The sequence below is a fragment of the Pituophis catenifer genome, unplaced genomic scaffold (assembly GCF_029215685.1).
Source record: "Pituophis catenifer annectens isolate HBS135680 unplaced genomic scaffold, rPitCat1.0.hap2 SCAF_16, whole genome shotgun sequence".
In the NCBI taxonomy this organism is placed as follows: Eukaryota; Metazoa; Chordata; class Lepidosauria; order Squamata; family Colubridae; genus Pituophis; species Pituophis catenifer.
In genome coordinates, this window is record NW_027256896.1 from 13,791,912 (window position 1) to 13,811,138 (window position 19,227).

At 42.1% G+C, this 19,227-nt stretch overlaps 1 protein-coding gene across 2 annotated transcripts in view; it reads left to right on the top strand.

Annotated features, from left to right (window-relative positions):
• LOC139325353 (bMERB domain-containing protein 1-like) overlaps positions 1-19,227 on the top strand; it is a 49,851-nt gene that overhangs the window by 26,359 nt on the left and 4,265 nt on the right. For both annotated transcript variants that reach the window (XM_070955186.1, XM_070955187.1), the window contains exon 2: positions 17,933-18,056. In XM_070955186.1, coding sequence (XP_070811287.1) covers positions 17,933-18,056 — 124 coding nt within the window. The remainder of the gene's footprint in view (positions 1-17,932; positions 18,057-19,227) is intronic.

Below are 19,227 nucleotides of genomic sequence, written 5' to 3' on the forward strand. Positions count from 1 at the left end.
GAAAAAAAAACCCCTGCTAGGTGAAGAATAGAATAGAATAGAATAGAATAGAATAGAATAGAATAGAATAGAATAGAATAGAATAGAATAGAATAGAATAACAGAGTTAGAAGGGAACTTGGAGGTCTTCTAGTCCAACCCCCTGCTTAGGCAGGAAACCCTACTACACCACTTCAGACAAATGGTTATCCAACATCTAATTTAATGAAAAGAAGGATCGGGGGAGACATGATAGCAGTCTTCCAATATCTCAGGGGCTGCCACAAAGAAGAGGGAGTCAATCTATTTTCCAAAGCACCTGAGGGCAGGACGAGAAGTGATGGGTGGAAACTAATCAAGGAGAGAAGCAACCTAGGACTAAGGAGAAATTTCCTGACAGTAGGAAGAACAATGAATCAGTGGAACAACTTGCCTCCAGAAGTTCTGAATGCTCCAACACTGGAAGTTTTTAAGAAGATGTTGGGTAATCATTTGTCTGAAGTGGTGTAGGGTTTCCTGCCTAAGCAGGGGGTTGGACTAGAAGACCTCCAAGGTCCCTTCCAACTCTGTTATTCTATTCTATTCTATTCTATTCTATTCTATTCTATTCTATTCTATTCTATTCTATTCTATTCTATTCTATTCCATTCCATTCCATTCCATTCCATTCCATTCCATTCATGACATTGATATGGGTATGAGGAACTGGGTATGTCTAGTTTAATGAAAAGAAGGATTAGGGGAGACATGATAGTAATGTTCCAATATCTCAGGGGCTGCCACAAAGAAGAGGGAGTCAAGCTATTCTCCAAAGCACCTGAGGGCAGGATGAGAAGCAATGGGTGGAAACTGACCAAGGAGAGAAGCAACTTAGAACTAAGGAGAAATTTCCTGACAGTGCAATTAATCAGTGGAATGGCTTACTTCCAGAAGTTGTGGGTGCACCATCACCGGAGGCTTTTAAGAAGAGATTTGACAGGCATTTTTGTCTGGAATGGTATAAGGTTTCTTGCTCGAGCAGGGGGTTCGACTGGAAGATCCCTTCCAACTCTGTTCTTCTGTAATTCTTGTAATTTTGCAACTTTTTCAATGCGGAGCTTGACTGATCTCCAAAAATGTTAAGCGAGTGTAGCCATGGTTAGCTCTTAAACGGGAGATGACTAAGACAGAGAAGTAAGAAAGTAACAGCAAACCATTTTTATATTCTTGCCAGGAAAGTACACAAATGCGTCCTCAAAATCAGGAGGAGTTGCATTCAACTCAAAATATTTTACTATTTACGTGGTTTAATACGATAAAAAGCATAGGATCATGTCTTTACCAAAGGCGTGTAACTTGGAGCGGTCGCTAAACGAACGTTGGTAAGATGAGGACTACAGTTACATCAAAAGAGCTGAGGTGGCGCAGTGGTTAGAGTGCAGTACCGCAGCTACTTCAGCTGACTGCTAGTTCAGCAGATCAGCGGATCAAATCTCACCAGGCTCAAGGTTGACTCAGCCTTCCATCCTTCCGAGGTGGGTAAAATGAGGACCCAGATTGTTGGGGGCAATATGCTATTTAGTATACTGTCTTTGGTGTAAGCCGCCCAGAGTCCTCGGAGAGTGGGCAGCATAGAAATATGAATAATAAATAGATAGATAGATAGATAGATAGATAGATAGATAGATAGATAGATAGATAGATAGATAGATAGAAGGTAGATAGATATAGATGATAGATAGAAAGTAGATAGATAGAAGATGATAGATAGATAGATAGAAAGAAAGAAGATAGATAGATGATAAATAGATGATAGATAGATAGATAGATAGATAGAAGACAGATATAGATGATAGATCTACCTACTGAGCTGAGGTGGCACAGTGGTTAGAGTGCTGTACTGCAGCTATTTCAGCTGACTGCTAGATCAGCGGATCAAATCTCACTGGCTCAAGGTTGACTCAGCCTTCCATCCTTCCGAGGTGGGTAAAATGAGGACCCAGATTGTTGGGGGCAATATGCTATTTAGTATACTGTCTTTGGTGTAAGCCGCCCAGAGTCCTCGGAGAGTGGGCAGCATAGAAATATGAATAATAAATAGATAGATAGATAGATAGATAGATAGATAGATAGAAGGTAGATAGATATAGATGATAGATAGAAAGTAGATAGATAGAAGATGATAGATAGATAGATAGAAAGAAAGAAGATAGATAGATGATAAATAGATGATAGATAGATAGATAGATAGATAGAAGACAGATATAGATGATAGATCTACCTACTGAGCTGAGGTGGCACAGTGGTTAGAGTGCTGTACTGCAGCTATTTCAGCTGACTGCTAGATCAGCGGATCAAATCTCACTGGCTCAAGGTTGACTCAGCCTTCCATCCTTCCGAGGTGGGTAAAATGAGGACCCAGATTGTTGGGGGCAATATGCTATTTATGCTGTCTTTGGTGTAAGCCGCCCAGAGTCCTCGGAGAGTGGGCGGCGTAGAAATATGAATAATAAATAGATAGATAGATAGATAGATAGATATAGATAGATATAGATAGCTAGATAGATAGATAGATAGATAGAAGGTAGATAGATATAGATGATAGATAGATGATAAATAGATGATAGATAGATAGATAGATAGAAGACAGATATAGATGATAGATCTACCTACTGAGCTGAGGTGGCACAGTGGTTAGAGTGCTGTATTGCAGCTATTTCAGCTGACTGCTAGATCAGCGGATCAAATCTCACTGGCTCAAGGTTGACTCAGCCTTCCATCCTTCCGAGGTGGGTAAAATGAGGACCCAGATTGTTGGGGGCAATATGCTATTTAGTATACTGTTGATTGTTGTAAACCGCCCAGAGTCCTCGGAGAGTGGGCGGCATAGAAATATGATTAATAATAATAAAATAATAAAACAATCAAGAAACTATTGAAAAGTAGGGGACAGAGGCCAGATATGAAACACAGGGAAAAAAAAAAAAAAGAATAGAACGGAATACTATCAAGAAGCTTGCTTTTCCCTAAATTGGTTTTCAACCAATAAGGGCTTGGAAATGAGAAATTCTGTTCTTCCAAGGATCTTGCAGGAACTTACGGAGGGACGGAATGAAAATGGGAGCAATCCTTCAAATATATTCTTTCTCCTTGGATATTTACCGTAGTGGCCAAAATCATGGAAACCTTTTGGGGAAAAATGTATTTTTGAGGTTTGATGGCTAATAACACCACTTTTTTGGGGGAGTTTAAAGAGAACCATATTCCACTGCTGGAATGGCCTGGGAATAGCCCAGACCTTCACCCAATTGAAAATCTGTGGAGCCGACTAAAGAAACTGGTTAGTCAGGAGCGACCCAGCAATAAACCCAGTTAATAGAAGCAACCATTCAATCTTGGTTTCACATTCTAACAGCTGCAGAACGAAAAGACTTGGTTCGCTCCATGGGAAGACGTTGTAAGGCCGTCATTCATGCTAAAGGTTACCCAACTAACTATTAACTGACATGGTGATCATTTTTGTATATCTCGTTTTTTCACTTTTCTTCTTTATCCTGTAACTGCTATTCTACTAGCAAATCCTTCATAAAAGTTAACGCATTACACTCTTGATTAAATTATCTTTCCATTGATATATAATTTTATGGTACTACTCAGTGGTGGGTTGCCCCCAGTTCAGACCGGTTCTATAGAACCGGTAGTGAAACCGGCGGGAGGCTCCGCCCACAGACCCGGATGTCATCAGGAAGCTCCTGCGCATGGGCAGAAGCTTCTGTGCATGTGCAAAAGAGCGCGTGCGTGCGGCCCCGCTGCGAACCAGTAGTAAAGGCAGTGGTGGGATTCAAATAATTTAATAACCGGTTCTCTGCCCTAATGATTTCTTCCAACAACCAATTCATCAAACTGCTCAGAAAGTTAACAACCGGTTCTCCCGAAGTGGTACGAACTGGCTGAATCCAGTGGTTATGGGCGCAACTCGTTGTGCCCGCGTGACACCCCTCCTGCGCGAGCTGCACTGGCTCCCAGTGGTCTTCCGGATGCGATTCAAGGTGTTGGTTACCACCTTCAAAGCGCTCCATGGCATAGGACCCGGGTACCTTCGAGACCATCTTCTGCCACCAATAGCCTCCCACCGACCAGTCCGTTCCCACAGAGAGGGTCTCCTCAGGGTGCCATCGGCCAAGTTATGTCGGCTGGCGACACCCAGGGGGAGGGCCTTCTCTGTGGGAGCCCCAGCCCTGTGGAATGAACTGCCCCCGGAAATACGTAAGATCTCCGACCTCCGGGTGTTTCGCTGCGCACTGAAGACCCTGTTGTTCCGCCAGGCTGGGCTATCAACATAATAATTTTAAATTGGGGTATTTTAAATTTTTGGGGTTTTAAATCGGCCAAATCTTTTTAATTATTTTAATATTTAATCATTGTTGTGTCCTGTGTTTTTAAATTGGCTGTACACCGCCCTGAGTCCTTCGGGAGAAGGGCGGTATAGAAATAAAATAATAATAATAATAATAATAATAATAATAATAATAATAATAATAATTATTATTATTATTATTATTATTATTATTAATCCCACCACTGAGTAAAGGTAAGTAGAACCCAGCCCTGGTACTACTCCCCAAAAAAGTGGAGCTAGCTAGTTTTAGACAATACACTTTTCCCAAAAGGTTTCCACAATTTTGGCCCCTACTGTAACAAACGGATGGGCCAATTGAACCCAAAAATCACAGTGTAAGAAGAAATATCCTTCTGGGTTCGGATCCAAGTGGGGAAAAAAAGACACTGGAAACATGGAGACTGCTTGGAAAGATGGTTTAATGGTGGACAGGATCACATGGCTTGAGTTCCTGAACAGAAAAGGGGCTGAGATGCAGTGAGTCCCCCGGGTTTTATGCCCTGTCTGGCTTTGAACTTCCTGGGGCCCCGAAAGAGTATCCTGATTGGTTGTCAGACTCCCAGGGGGTGAGGGGTCTTAGCTAGCCTTGCTGGCTGATGTAATCTTCCCAGGTGCCATGTGGTGAGTTTCTGTTGCTAGATGGGTCCTATTGTGTTGCAGATGATGGTCCATTGACAAAGATTGAGTTTCTGCCTCTGGCCCATTAACAAAGGGTGGGGGCAGGAAGATGGGAGCTGCTTCGTCTTTAAAACATGCTTCTCCATTTCTCATCCAGGGAAACGTAATATTCTGCCTTTTTAATATTTCCTAAAATATTTCATTCTTCTAGGAAAGGGGTGGGTGCTAACTTCCTACAACAGCACAAGCGATAATATCGCTGTTCTTCACCCATTTTCATCTTGCTGTGTGTGTTTGGTCTTTTCTCAAATCCCTGGTGATGGAAATTGGTTTTTTTTTAAAAAAAAAAAAATTAGATGCCAGAATTACATGAAGGTAGCTGAGCCTTCTTGGATATTCTTGAGAGTTGATTATTTAGACAAGACCAAGCAGCCGCTGACTGAATAATTGATCAGGGTTTGTGGTTTGTTATTGTTTTTCTTTTAAATCCTGTTTGAAAAGAGCTATCAGTTTTAATGTAGTCTGAACGATTGGCTGGAGTGGGGTTTAGGGGGTGGAGTGGGGGAAGGAGTTGTCATCATTTATTATTCTATTTGATTGACTATACCGGTGTCTGGAACCTGCTGAGACCTTCCGTCTTTGACCAAGATGTCTGGAATCTCTTCACAGGATTTGCTTTTCAAGACAAGCGGGTGGTTAATCTATTTTTTTTTTAAAAAATCTTTTTAAGCCTTAAGATAGCTTTGGAGCCCATGGAGCTGCCTCGGTGTTTTGGAGTTTTGAGACACCGAATTAAAAAACTTGGCCAGATCATTACTGGCCTCCTGGGGTAAACTAGATAGGGATCATATTACGTCTTTCTTTCTTTCTTTCTTTCTTTCTTTCTTTCTTTCTTTCTTTCTTTCTTTCTTTCTTTCTTTCTTTCTTTCTTTCTTTCTTTCTTTCTTTCTTTCTTTCTCCTGGGGTAAACTAGATAGGGATCATATTACGTCTTTCTTTCTTTCTTTCTTTCTTTCTTTCTTTCTTTCTTTCTTTCTTTCTTTCTTTCTTTCCTTCTTTCTTTCTTCCTTCCTTCCTTCCTTCCTTCCTTCCTTCCTTCCTTCCTTCCTTCCTTCCTTCCTTCCTTCCTTCCTTCCCAAAGATTCCATGCGATTTACAGAAGTAAGGTAAAGGTAAAGGTTCCCCTCGCACATATGTGCTAGTCATTCCTGACTCTAGGGGGCGGTGCTCATCTCCGTTTCAAAGCCGAAGAGCCAGCGCTGTCCGAAGACGTCTCCGTGGTCATGTGACTGGCATGACTCAATGCCAAAGAGGCACGGAACTCTCTTACCTTCCCAGCAAAGCTGGTCCCTATTTTTCTACTTGCATTTTTTTATGTGCTTTCGAACTGCTAGGTTGGCAGAAGCTGGGACAAGTAACGAGAGGTCACCCCATTACGTGGCACTGGGATTCGAACCGCCGAACTGCCGACCTTTCTGATCGACAAACTCAGCGTCTTAGCCACTGAGCCACTGAGACCTTGGTTGCAGAAGTCAAAAAGCCAATTCTGACGATTTCGCACAAAAACAACACTGGAGAACTTTCCCTTTTTCCTTGGACTTCCCATTGTGTATTGTCCACCAATCACTTCTGCTCTCTTTGTTTTGGGATCAATCTGTTTGCCTCGGACTTCTCCAGCTAGGCGACCTTGGGTCTGTTTCAGGCTTCCAGTTGCATTCCAAATTTCCTTCCCCAAATTCCCTTACATTCCAGTGCTTTCCTTCCCTTCCCCCCCTCCTGTTACCGTTGTCAACCATGACACACTGTGTTTAAAAATTTTCCAGATCTTTGTGTATTTTGGCAGCAGAGAGATTCAAGAAACGAGTAGGCAAAACTGAATCTTACGGGTCTCGCCAGCTGAACCCCCTAGGGATTTGCCCTTCTGGAAGAACATGCGTGCACATGGATTTTGGGGGGAAGACAATGTGACATCAGATTCATTTTTGACAAGGCTTGGGTTTCGAGAAAATCTCCTTCTTTTCCTTCAATTCTCTAGCTGCCTTTGAGATAGGGAGTCCGATTTCGATTTCGGTTTTTTTGTTCCCCCTTCTGATTCGCTTAACGACGGTGGCAAAATAAGGGTCATAAAATTGCACCCAACTCACTGAGCAACCAATAGCCATGGAAATTGCTACGTTCCCAATTGTGATCGTAAGTGATATACTACCTGTATTAAGAACAGAGGAAAAACTACTATTTAACTATTCAAAAGCAGAGGAATTTTATTAAGGCGACTAACTTTTTTTACAATGAGAAGGAAGACACAAATAAATTGACGAACAAAAATATCGTAAATAAAAGAAATATTTTATTCATTGCAACAATGAGTCTAATGCATGCGTGTGCCGTGTTGTGTTTTTGTAAGAAGTACACAAAGCCACTTGTGCGCGACGCACTCTCTCAAAACAGTTCTCCTGTGCAGAGCATATGCGTCTCACAATCGCATCTCGCCGCACTGTACCGAGCCTTGACGAATCGCCATGTCAAATACAAATACGTCACATCACACGCAACGGATCGGATCGGCATCGATCGAATACGGAGATTTATAGATTAGTCTTCAAATATCGAAAAGAAGGACACGTAGGAGGAGACTTTTCAAGAGAGGACAGAACTTACAAAAGAAGGACTGTCTCCCCTAAAGGAGGACGATTGGTCACCTTAATTGTATAGAGTTTTGCGCTTTAGACAACATTTAACACCAACTGATGGGATCACTGCATTGCTTCTCAAAGTTCAAAATAAAGATTTATTTTCAGAAAGAAAACAAACAAACAGAGGAATAAGGAGTGCACCAGAATAGACAAAAGACAAAATTTATTTCTTAACACTAAAGAGAGGGTAGCACTGGGGGAAAATTCCCGCAACAGCATCAATGAACAAACGCAAAGGATGAACTTTGGCCAAGTTGAAACAAGACCGTTGCTTGAGGAGGCTCATCTGTGGCCATGCTGTGGTGCGAATTAATGCTATCACTGTTTCACAGGCTTTGCTCGCCGCGCATGGCTGCACAATTCAGCCCAGGAATGAGCCTGCAAAGGCCAGCTGTGACAGAACATCTGTTTATTTTATTTTATTTTTTGACTTCATCTTACAACCAAGGATTAAACTGGGGCTATGGGATGTGGTGGCTCAGTGGCTAAGATGCTGAGCTTGTTGATTGAAAGCTCGGCAGCTCGGCAGTTCAAATCCCTTCTTTTCATTAAACTAGACACATCCAGTTCCTGCAACCGTTCTTCCTATGTTTTAGCCTCCAGTCCCCTAATCATCTTTGTTGCTCTTCTCTGCACTCTTTCTAGAGTCTCCACATCTTTTTTACATCGTGGCGACCAAAACTGGATGCAGGATTCCAAGTGTGGCCTTACCAAGGCATTATAAAGTGGTATTAACACTTCATGTGATCTTGATTCTATCCCTCTGTTGATGCAGCCTAGAACTGTGTTGGCTTTTTTGGCAGCTGCTGCAACACTGCTGGCTCATAGTTAAATGATTGTCCACTAGGATTCCAAGATCCCTCTCCCAGTTACTTCTATTGAGCAAGGTACCACCTATACTGTACCTGCACATTTTGTTTCCCTTGCCTAAATGTAGATCTTTCCTTTTTTCATCATTGATTTTTATTTTGTTAGATAGAGTTCTAACATTTTGAAAAGCCGGGTTGAAACGCCAATAATAAATAAAGCGAGCGCGATGCCTTGTTGGGTACCAAAAGTGGAGGGTTTTTTTGCAAAGCTCCCTTTCACACCCGTAAAATATCCACCGGCAGGTGTTCTATTGAGTCGGTGCCTTCGTTTGCCTTGGAAGTGACTAAGCACCTGGAGTGAAAAAGAAAGCAATTAAATCCTGCATAAAATAACCTTAAAATAGAGGCAATCAGGTCTGAAACGAAAGCTGCGTGTTCCTTTCTTTGTGAAGGGGACGGTGCCGGCAGTTCCCAAGCACGGCTGGAAAAGTAAATTTCTTCATGGTCCGGGAGATGGGAAATGCTTTCGGGGAAGGCAAAAGGGGCCAAAGACGACCAATTGAGCATTTCTGGGGAATGGCGATGGCGGTAGCCAGCCAGCAGTGAAATATGAATAGGTCTTATTTTACAAAAAAAAACCCTGAATATGCTAAAATAGTAGCGTAGCTTTCAAGAGACCTGTTCAATAAAGCAGGAGGTAAATTCAGGTGCTCCTAAAGTATCTTGGGTTGTATGTTGGATGGGGATTGCAGCACAGATACATGGGCTTTTTAAAATAAATCTTTCCCTCTCTAACTCCATCAATCTAGCCCTCTATCTCTCTCTATCATCTGTCTGTCTGTCTGTCTGTCTGTCTGTCTGTCTGTCTGTCTGTCTCTCTCTCTCTCTCTCTCTCTCTCTCTCTCTCTCTCTCTCTCTCTCTCTCTATATATATATATATATATATATATATATATATATATATATATATATAATTATCATTGTCTATCTCTATCATCCATCCATCCATCTATCTATCTGTCTATCTATCTATCTATCTATCTATCTATCTATCTATCTATCTATCTATCTATCTATCATCTATCTCTATATAATTATCATTGTCTAACTCTGTCTATCATCCATCCATCCATCCATCCATCCGTCCGTCCGTCTGTCTGTGTCTGTCTGTCTGTCTGTCTGTCTGTCTGTCTGTCTGTCTATTTAATTATCACTGTCTATCTCTGTCTGTCTATCTATCTATCTCTATATAATTATCATTGTCTAACTCTGTCTAACTGTCTAACTCTGTCTGTCTATCATCCGTCCATCTATCTATCTATCTATCTATCCATCTATCTATCTATCTGTCTATTTAATTATCACTGTCTATCTCTATCATCCGTCCATCCGTCCGTCCATCCATCCATCCATCCATCCATCCATCCATCCGTCTGTCTATTTAATTATCACTGTCTATCATCTATCTATCTATCTATCTATCTATCTATCTATCTATCTATCTATCTATCTATCTATCTATCTATCTATCTATCTCTATATAATTATCATTGTCTAACTCTGTCTGTCTATCATCCGTCCATCCATCCATCTATCTATCTATTATCTATCTATCTATCTCATCTATCTTTCTCATCTATCTCCAAACTTATACCCCCTGCTCATTCAGGAGACCTACTCTAGAGATTCGAACTGCCGAACTGGCGACCTTTCTGATCAACAAGCTCAGCATCTTAGCCGCTGAGCCACTTAGCCAGGCTCAGTGGATAAACTCAGGATAAACGCACACACACAGACACTTATTCCCAAGTATTCCAACACCACCCCCTCATCAAAATCAAAGTTGCAACCATAAGCAGCAATTAAAAATTAAGCAATAATTAATAAATAATAAAACCAAGTAGGAACAATGCCCCATAATTGCCCTATTAAAGGTAATAGAAACAGCAGAGAAACCGTTTCATACAGCAATGAGGTCATCTAAAGATGTTGCATTTAAGCTGCTTTTTCGGAAGAAGAAGAAAAAATACCTAAAAAGAGAGCAGGATGGAAGACTATCATTAAGGGACTGCTGCTGAGAATTTTGTTGGCTCTCATTCATCAAACCTGCCTTCACCTCCTGTAAAGACAGAGGAGAAACCAGACAAGATTAAATGATCCATAGCTAAAGCTGGAAGTTTTCACTCATTTAGGGCTTGCATGAATTCCTTTATGCAATCTATTTTTGGAATCACTGGCTGGGATTATGATCAAGACTATAAAGGGACATCAGTGTTGTGGCCTGTCAGCGGCCTGTGCAGCTAGTAGCTGATTCCGACACTGAGGAGGCTGGTGTGGTGCTGCGCCAGCAGCCTGTGCAGCTGGCACTCGAGTCGGACAGTGAGGAGGCTGGAGAAGATGTGGTGCCAGAGGCAGGGTTTCAGCCAGGGCCTTCAGAACCTCCAGAAGCTTCCATAAGTGAAGAGGAAGAAGAGGAGGAGCCTCTTCTCAATGCACGGGCACACAGAGCTGCCAAAAGGCAGGAGTGGCTCCTCAGAAGGAGGTCTTCTCGAGAGTAAGGCTTGGGGATAATTGGCCACTCCCTTAGCCTATTTAAGGAGGAACGCCGATTGCAGCAAGCTGTAGAGAACAACTTTAGTTCACTCTCCTTCACGTCTGGATTCTTTGCAAAATTGCTTCTGGGCTTTCTGCCAACCCTAGTAAGACTGTGATTACTTTATCTTAGAATTCTTGTAGGCTGTTAAGGAAGTTTATTAACAATCTTTGGTTGAAAAAGACTGAGTTATTTGAGTAAAATAAGCTTTGTATAGATTTTGTATGTGCTGCGTTCTTTGGGGTCCGTAGCTGGGGCAGAACAATCAGTGGCATGGACAATGGATGACAGCCACGCCCAATTCTAGAAGCTTTTCGTTGCCATGGTTCTTAAGCAAAACATTGCAGTTGTTAAGTGAATTATGTGGTCGTTAAGCAGATCCAGTTTTCTCCATTGACCTTGCTTTCTAGAAGCTGGCTGGGAAGGTCACAAAGGGCCATCAAAGGATCCTGCAACCATTGCAAATACATGGCAGATGCCAAGCAATCAAATGTCGGTCACTCGTCCATGGAGATGCTGCATCGGTTGTATTTGCGAGGACTGGACATAAGTCACATTTTCCAGTGCCGGTGTAACTTGGAATAGTCACTAAACCAATGTAAGTTAAGGGCTACCTATAAACTCTGATTAAAACAGTCAATTTTGGCATCTCTGCCAACAACGTCATTTTTACCATCCGTTCGGGTATTCATCCATCTTAAACAATATGGCTGACAATCCTAAACAACTCTGGGCCTCTCACCACACCAGTAAAGCTAGTAACAACCATAAAACAGTAACATGCTCAAACAGAAACGACCCCCCCCCGCCTTTTAATTTTGTTACCTGACTTTTGAGTGTTATTTGTTGTTAGTTGCGACCCATCGCGACCCCCATGGACAATGTTCCTCCAGGCCTTCCTGTCCTCTACAATCCTCTGGACACGCTGACTGCTTCAGTGACTCCATCCAGCCACCTCATTCTCTGCCGTCCCCTTCTTCTTTTGCCCTCAATCTTTCTCAGCATTAGGCTCTTCTCCAGTGAGTCCTTCCTTCTCATTAGGTGGCCAAAGCATTTGAGTTTCCTCTTTCAGGATCTGGCCTTCTAAAGAGCAGCCAGGGTTGATCTCCTCTAGGACTTACCGGTTAGATCGCCTTGCAGTCCAAGGGACGCACAGGAGTCTTCTCCAGCACCAGAGTTCAAAGGCCTCCATTCTTTGGCGCTTCAGCCTTCCTTATGGTGGTTATTAGAGCTCTCTTTTCAGGACCATGGACAGTAATTTCTCCCTAACAACATTGGGCCGTATCCCTACTTCATAGCATCTTCAAAGCATCAGCAGGCCGTCACTGAAGGGGCATAAAGCTTTTCCTCATTATTGTTATTTTCAGCACAACGATGGCCGACTGGCTCTAGTCAATACTATTAAGTTGCCAGCGGGAGAAATTACTTTACTAAAGTTAAAAAGTAAAATCTTCAGTGAGAGCTCAGCTCCTGGTGCCTTCATCCAAGAATGTTATTAGAGAGATCCATGGAGAACCAGATAACTGTTTGCTCATTATGTTATTATGTAGTTTAATCCACTCAATAACATTTCTACCACTGGCTAGTGTCACAGATGGTAGGATACAAGCATTCCAGAGGAAACTTGGATTAGTTTTGCCTAGTCTTTCCCCCCCCCCCTTTAAATGTATGCCTTCCTTCAAAACCAGGTTTTGAGCTATGCCCAATTCATTTCTTAAAGTTCTGCATTTTGTTTGTGTGGAGTCCTTGGTGCTCTCTGAGCTTGGTTGTTTGCTTGCTGACATTTCATTACCCAACTATCTAACATCATCAGTCTTAGTGAGTGTGGAGTTTGGTTCCTGTTTATATACAATAGCTGATAGATTTAAGGATGGTTCACCATTGTATATTCACATTCTTTGTTCCTAAGAATCCTTCCAGAACATCTTTTGAAGATAGATCTGGCAGGGGGAAATCTCCTTGTCTCTTTTGGTCTACATCTGAAAGACTCTTGGTTCTAAGAATTAATTCTCTTCTTTCTGAAGAGACATCGGTTATCAGCAGGAAATTTGCCGCTGTAAAAATACAAATGGCAACAACGAATTCTAACTCTTCGTTGATTTCTAGTGGCCGTGCCTGTTTTCACAGCCCGGTGATGGTAGATTTTCAGTTTATGATATCCCCATCAAGATGAAAAGAGGGATAATAATTTCCCAAGGAAAGCCGAGAGGAAAGATCAATGGAAAATAGATCATAAGGCATTATGTGGTGGACTAATTGCAGGCACGTGCTATTGCATCAGTTAGGAGAATTCCAATCAGCAGGATAAGGTTGCCAGAATATATTAAATACATATGAACCAAATCCCATCATCTTAAGTAGTCAAGTGATAAAAGTCCTATGACAGGCGGAGAAGCGAGCAAACAGCAAGCGGCTTTATTGCTTCCCTTTAATAGATGCCAGCTTAACATTTCACATTCCTGAGCCAGCCCAGATAATATATCACAGCACAGAGTGTGTATGTGTGTATGTGTGTGTGTGTGTGGGGATGCCTTGCCCAGTTACAGCTATGGATTGCAAGACCAAATTATCCAATGCAACTGGAAAGACAGATTGACTGAATGCTCACACATCCGGCTTGGAGACCTGGTTTATGCTTTCTAGGTAGTCCTTGACCACAACTGGGAGCAGGAGTTCCGTTGCTAAGCAAGGCAGTTGTTAAGTGAGTCACGCTAAGTGATTTTATGATATTTTGTTTAAGGTAAAAACTCAAGGATAGTTTCTGACCCAGCTCCCCAAATACGACAAACCCTCTGAAGTGAGCTCAAAAGATTCCTTTATTAGCAGTGTTGGCAGGCCCAGCAAAAAGTTTCTCTCGCAACGCAGGCTAAACAAGTACCTTCTGAACTAAGCATAGTACATAAAAGTATCTGCCACAATGTCCTTCCTGTCAACGACTACTTCAGCTTCAACCACAACAATACTTGAGCAAATAATAGATACAAACTCAAGGTAAACCGCTCCAAACTTGATTGCAGAAAATACGACTTCAGCAACAGAGTGGTCAATGCCTGGAATGCACTACCTGACTCTGTAGTTTCTTCCCCAAACCCCCAAAACTTTAATCTTAAACTGTCTACTGTGGACCTCACCCCATTCCTAAGAGGTCTGTAAGGGGCGTGCATAAGTACACCAGCATGCCTACCATCCCTGTCCTAATATTCCTTTTTACTTACTCTTTTCATGTATTCAAATTATGTTTATACTTTTACCTGTTATCTTGCTATGCTTGACAAAATAAACTTATGACTTAAGTCCGTCCGTCTGGGCCACAACAAGATGAATAGTTGACTGCCACACCTATTCATCTCCGCTCCCCGTCTTTTATCCCCAGAGCTAGGGTGGGGCTTCACTAGCAGTGGTAGCTCTTCTGTCCCAAGGATCGGCCCATAGATTTCCACTGCTCTCCTCTCCTCTGCCTTCTGCGCATCCGTGCATCAGGTTCTGGGCGCAGCTGTTCCTTCTCTTCCTCATGAGCCACCTCCATACCCAGGGGCTGTTGACTCTCCATCTGAGGGCTGATGGATGACCCAGCCTCCACTTCTGTCTCTCTCTCTCTCTGACAGCTCTATTCCCTCTTCCCCCTTGGAGCTCTCAAGTTGCCTTGATGTTGACCTTGACTCCCACACCTCCTCCTCCTCTGATTCGGCTCTGATTTAGAGGGGTCGGCGGCCGACAGGCCACAACAGATAGATTTTATCTTTGGTCCCTTCCATGTCTACATTATGGACTGCATCATTTCTTCAAATGTTTCTCCCTTGCCTTCTCTCCTGCCCCTGTGCCATTCAAAGTTTTAAGCCTGTATAAGAATATGAATTTTCAAGTCCACGTTTTCTTTCAACTATTTTTTTCCCCATGCTTCAGCATCCCATGGACATCAATTATGGATGAAATGAATTATGGCTTGACACGATCCATGTCCCCAAATATACACCTCTTTGGGTTCATGATATGAAGAAAAATGACGCCAAGAGGGTTTTTTTTGAAATGAACTATTGAATAATTAACATTTTTCAGAGAAGCTGGTTTTATTTGCGCTGGGGATACTTATGCGGCTGATTTATGTACCCTGCTTAGCTATGGTTTATTTACTTGCGGTCTATGGAATAATCCACAATTGGTTGGGTTCACACAACTCATTAAGCATCTTCATAAACACCTGGAATTTTTGCAATGCCTATTTTAATCTTGATTTTAATTTTAGCATTTGTTTTAACTTATCGTATTTAGAGAACTGATTTATATTTTTATTTATGAACCCTGTAAACTGCCAAGAATTGGTATGTTTTGGCAGCATGTCTAAATTCTCAGAAATAAGTGCATTAAACTAATTAGCTCTGGGCTGTGATTCATACCCTATGTAAAACAAAAAGCGAAAGTCAGCATTGTGTCTTAGCTTGTGATGTAAAGCAAATCTAAAACAGATTTTCATGGTTAAGTATGATGGAGCCGACATATCACCTGCAAAGCTTGGGATGAACACTAGATGGCGGCAGAGCATCAGACCTTTCTGATTCTTTCTAATGCCACCCCTGTGTTCACTTATGTTTTTGCATCTGTATGTGAGGATGGCCTTGGGAGACAGGAGGAAAAATTTAACCCTAACCTTAACATTTGAGAATATCAGTGTAAAGACAGAACTACTACTACTCCCTATCTTTAGTCTGATCTCTGCCATCATCAATTGCTCTCAAGGAGATTTTTCCCTTCTGTCTCCTTCAGCCCCACAATGTCACTGGTAACATTATCTGTGTATTCAGAGGTGTAGCCAGAGGTGGTATCTGTGTATTCTCAGATACACTATTCTCAGTGTAGGTGAAAGAGTGGAAGAACCTGGGGTGGAGTTAAAAGAGGGAGTAGCCTAGAATCCCTACATAGCCACAAGCGAAGTTAGTTCAACTTTCCTTGAATTCCATTGACTCTTAGCTAACTCCAAGCAGGTGCTAACTGTTTGTCGAGAACATCCCCGTGCACAGGGGTGAAATCCAGCAGGTTCTGACAGGTTCTGGAGAACCGGTAGCGGAAATTTTGAGCAGTTCAGAAAACCGGCAAATACCACCTCCGGCTGGCCCCAGAGTGGGGTGGGAATGGGGATTTTGCAATATCCTTCCCCCAGGAGTGGGGAGGGAATGGGGATTTTGCAACATCCTTCCCCCAGGAGTGGGGAGGGAATGGGGATTTTGCAGCATCCTTTCCCTGCCACGTCCACCAAGCCACGCCCACAGAACCGGTAGTAAAAAAAATAGGATTTCACCACTGCCCGTGCATGATATGAGTAGCACTCAATCAGTTTAATTGGGCCTTTGTATGTGGACCTGATCTTTTGCGCCGGACTCTCTGAGACCAAATCATCATTTGGTTGGTTGGTTGGTTGTTCATGTGGCACCTGATTGTATGAAAATCTCCTCTTTCTAAAGTGTTTACAGTAGTGGCCAAAATTATGGAAACCTTTTGGGAAAAGTGTATTTTTGAGGTTGGATGGCTAATAACACCACTTTTTGGGGGGAGTTTCAAGAGAATCCTATTCCACTGCAGGAATGGCCTGGGAATAGCCCAGACCTTCACCCAATTGAAAATCTATGGAGCCGACTAAAGAAACTTATTAGACAAAAATTTTAAAACTATTGTTGGAAGAAACATCCTTCTGGGTTCTGCTCCAAGTGGGGAAAAAGACACTGGAAACATGGAGAATGCTTGGAAAGATGGTTTAATGGTGGACAGGATCACATGGCTTGAGTTCCTGAACAGAAAAGGGCAGATACAGTAAATCCTTGGGTTTTTATGCTCTCTCTGGCTCTGCATTTCTTGGGGCCCCGAAAGAATATCCTGATTGGTTGTCAGACTCCCAGGGGGTGGGGGTCTTAGCTAGCCTTGCTGGCTGATGGTTACATGTGCTTCCCAGGTCACATGTGGTGAGTTTCTGCTGCTATTGTGTAGAGGGCTAATCCTATCTTTGTTGGATCTTTGGCAATTCCTGCTATGGTTCTGCCTGAAGGAGGTAGATCTTTGTTATGTAGAATAGACTGGCCCAGGCCTTAATGGCCCATTGGCAAAGGGTGGGGGGGCAGGAAGATGGGAGCTGCTTCAAAACATGCTTATCCATTTCTCATCCAGGGAAATATAATATTCTGCCTTTTTCGTATTTCCTAAAATATTTCACTCTTCCAGAAAAAGGGGTGGGTGCTAACCTCCTACACTATTCACCACCACCGACAATGCTGCTACCCTACAAAAAGGACCTTGACTATCTGTCAGGATGGTCAAACAATTGGCAACTCCAAATCTCAACCAACAAATGCTCTGTCTTACACATTGACCCAAAAAAATAAAATCAAAACACAAAATACAAGCTGGGCGGATAGGACCTTGTAGACAACCTTCACTCTGTCAAGGACCTTGGAGTACTCATCTCAAACAATCTGGTCCAGTGATGGAATTCAATTTTTTTTTGCTACCGGTTCTGTGGGCGTGGCTTGGTGGGCATTGCAGGAGAAGGATACTGCAAAATCTCCATTTCCACCCCATTCCAGGGGAAGGATACTGCAAAATCCCCATTCCCTCCCCACTCCTGGGGGGAGGATAGTGCAAAATCTCCATTCCCACCCCACTCTGGGGCCAGACAGAGGTGGTATTTGCCGGTTCTCCGAACTATTCAAAATTTCCGCTACCGGTTCTCCAGAACCTGTCAGAACCTGCTGGATTTCACCCCTGCTCTGGTCCTGGTGACTGACCCAGATTGGATCCTACAACGTTATTCTGGGACACATCTATTTGCCTTCCTTCACCAATTCTCTCCTTTTCTTTCTGCCTTCCCTCTGTACAGATCAACTCGACATCATTTCAATGGCAGAAACAACCATGATGCCGGAGGAGATAGAGATGGAAATGGGAAAGATTCAAAGACTCCGGGAAGTCTTGGTCAGAAGAGAATCAGAACTGAGATTTATGTAAGTTAAGAGTCGCTTTTCTGGGAAATCAGGATTCAAATTGGGATATGGATTTAACTCCCTTGGGGGGGAAAATCTGACTAGCTTTTAACCTGGTTTTCTCTGGGTTGGTAATTGTTCTGTGAACTGGTTTTAATCTGAGGAACTTTTTTTTTTAACATTCAACCTGAATCTGATTTAATTTAAAGCATTTTTTGCATCTGTATGCAAAAACAGGCATAACAGAAAGTCTAGGAATGATCAGATCTAGACTAGACTAGACTAGAGTAGAGTAGACTAGACTAGACTAGAATAACAGAGTTGGAAGGGACCTTGGAGGTCTTCTAGTCTAACCTCCTGCTTAGGCAGGAAACCCTACACCACTTCAGACAAATAGGAGTAAAATATGGAATGGAATGGAATGGAATAGAATAGAGAATAGAGGAAAATATGGAATGGAATGGAATGGAATGGAATGGAATGGAATGGAATAGAATAGAATAGAATAGAATAGAATAGAATAGAATAGAATAGAATAGAATAGAATAGAATAGAATAGAATAGAATGGAATGGAATAAGTTTATTGGCCAAGTGTGATTAGACACAAGGAATTTGTCTCCAGTGCATAAGCTCTCAGTATACATACAAATAACAAAGTAATATAATCATAAGATACCAATAGGAGAAGGTAGTAGAAAAGACAACAAAGATAATAGTAATTCAGCCATTCCACATAGGTAAACAAATTCTTGAAAGACTTTTTTGGTGTCCCTTATCCCAAGCAAAATCAAGATGGGGTTAGTTTGAGTTTCTTTCTCACACTGTTCTCTTTCTTGGGCGAGTGATTTTTCATGAAGTCCCTTGCAATGGCTGACTCATTTCTTCCCTATCCTCAAGATCAGATCTGCATTCATTTAGAACTTGAGGATCAAGGAGTTTGACTTTAGGATAAGGTAGATTATCCTATTTTGGGGGGAAAAATGTTGAGGCATTTCTGACTCAAATTTGAATGTTAAGATGAAATAGCATAATCAAATTAATGAATTAATGAAATGAAATTAATGAATTAATGAAGTGAAACTAATGAATTAATGAAATGAAACTAACAAATTAATGAAATAGAATAGAATTCTTTATTGGCCAAGTGTGATTGGACACACAAAGAATTTGTCTTTGGTGTACATGCTCCCA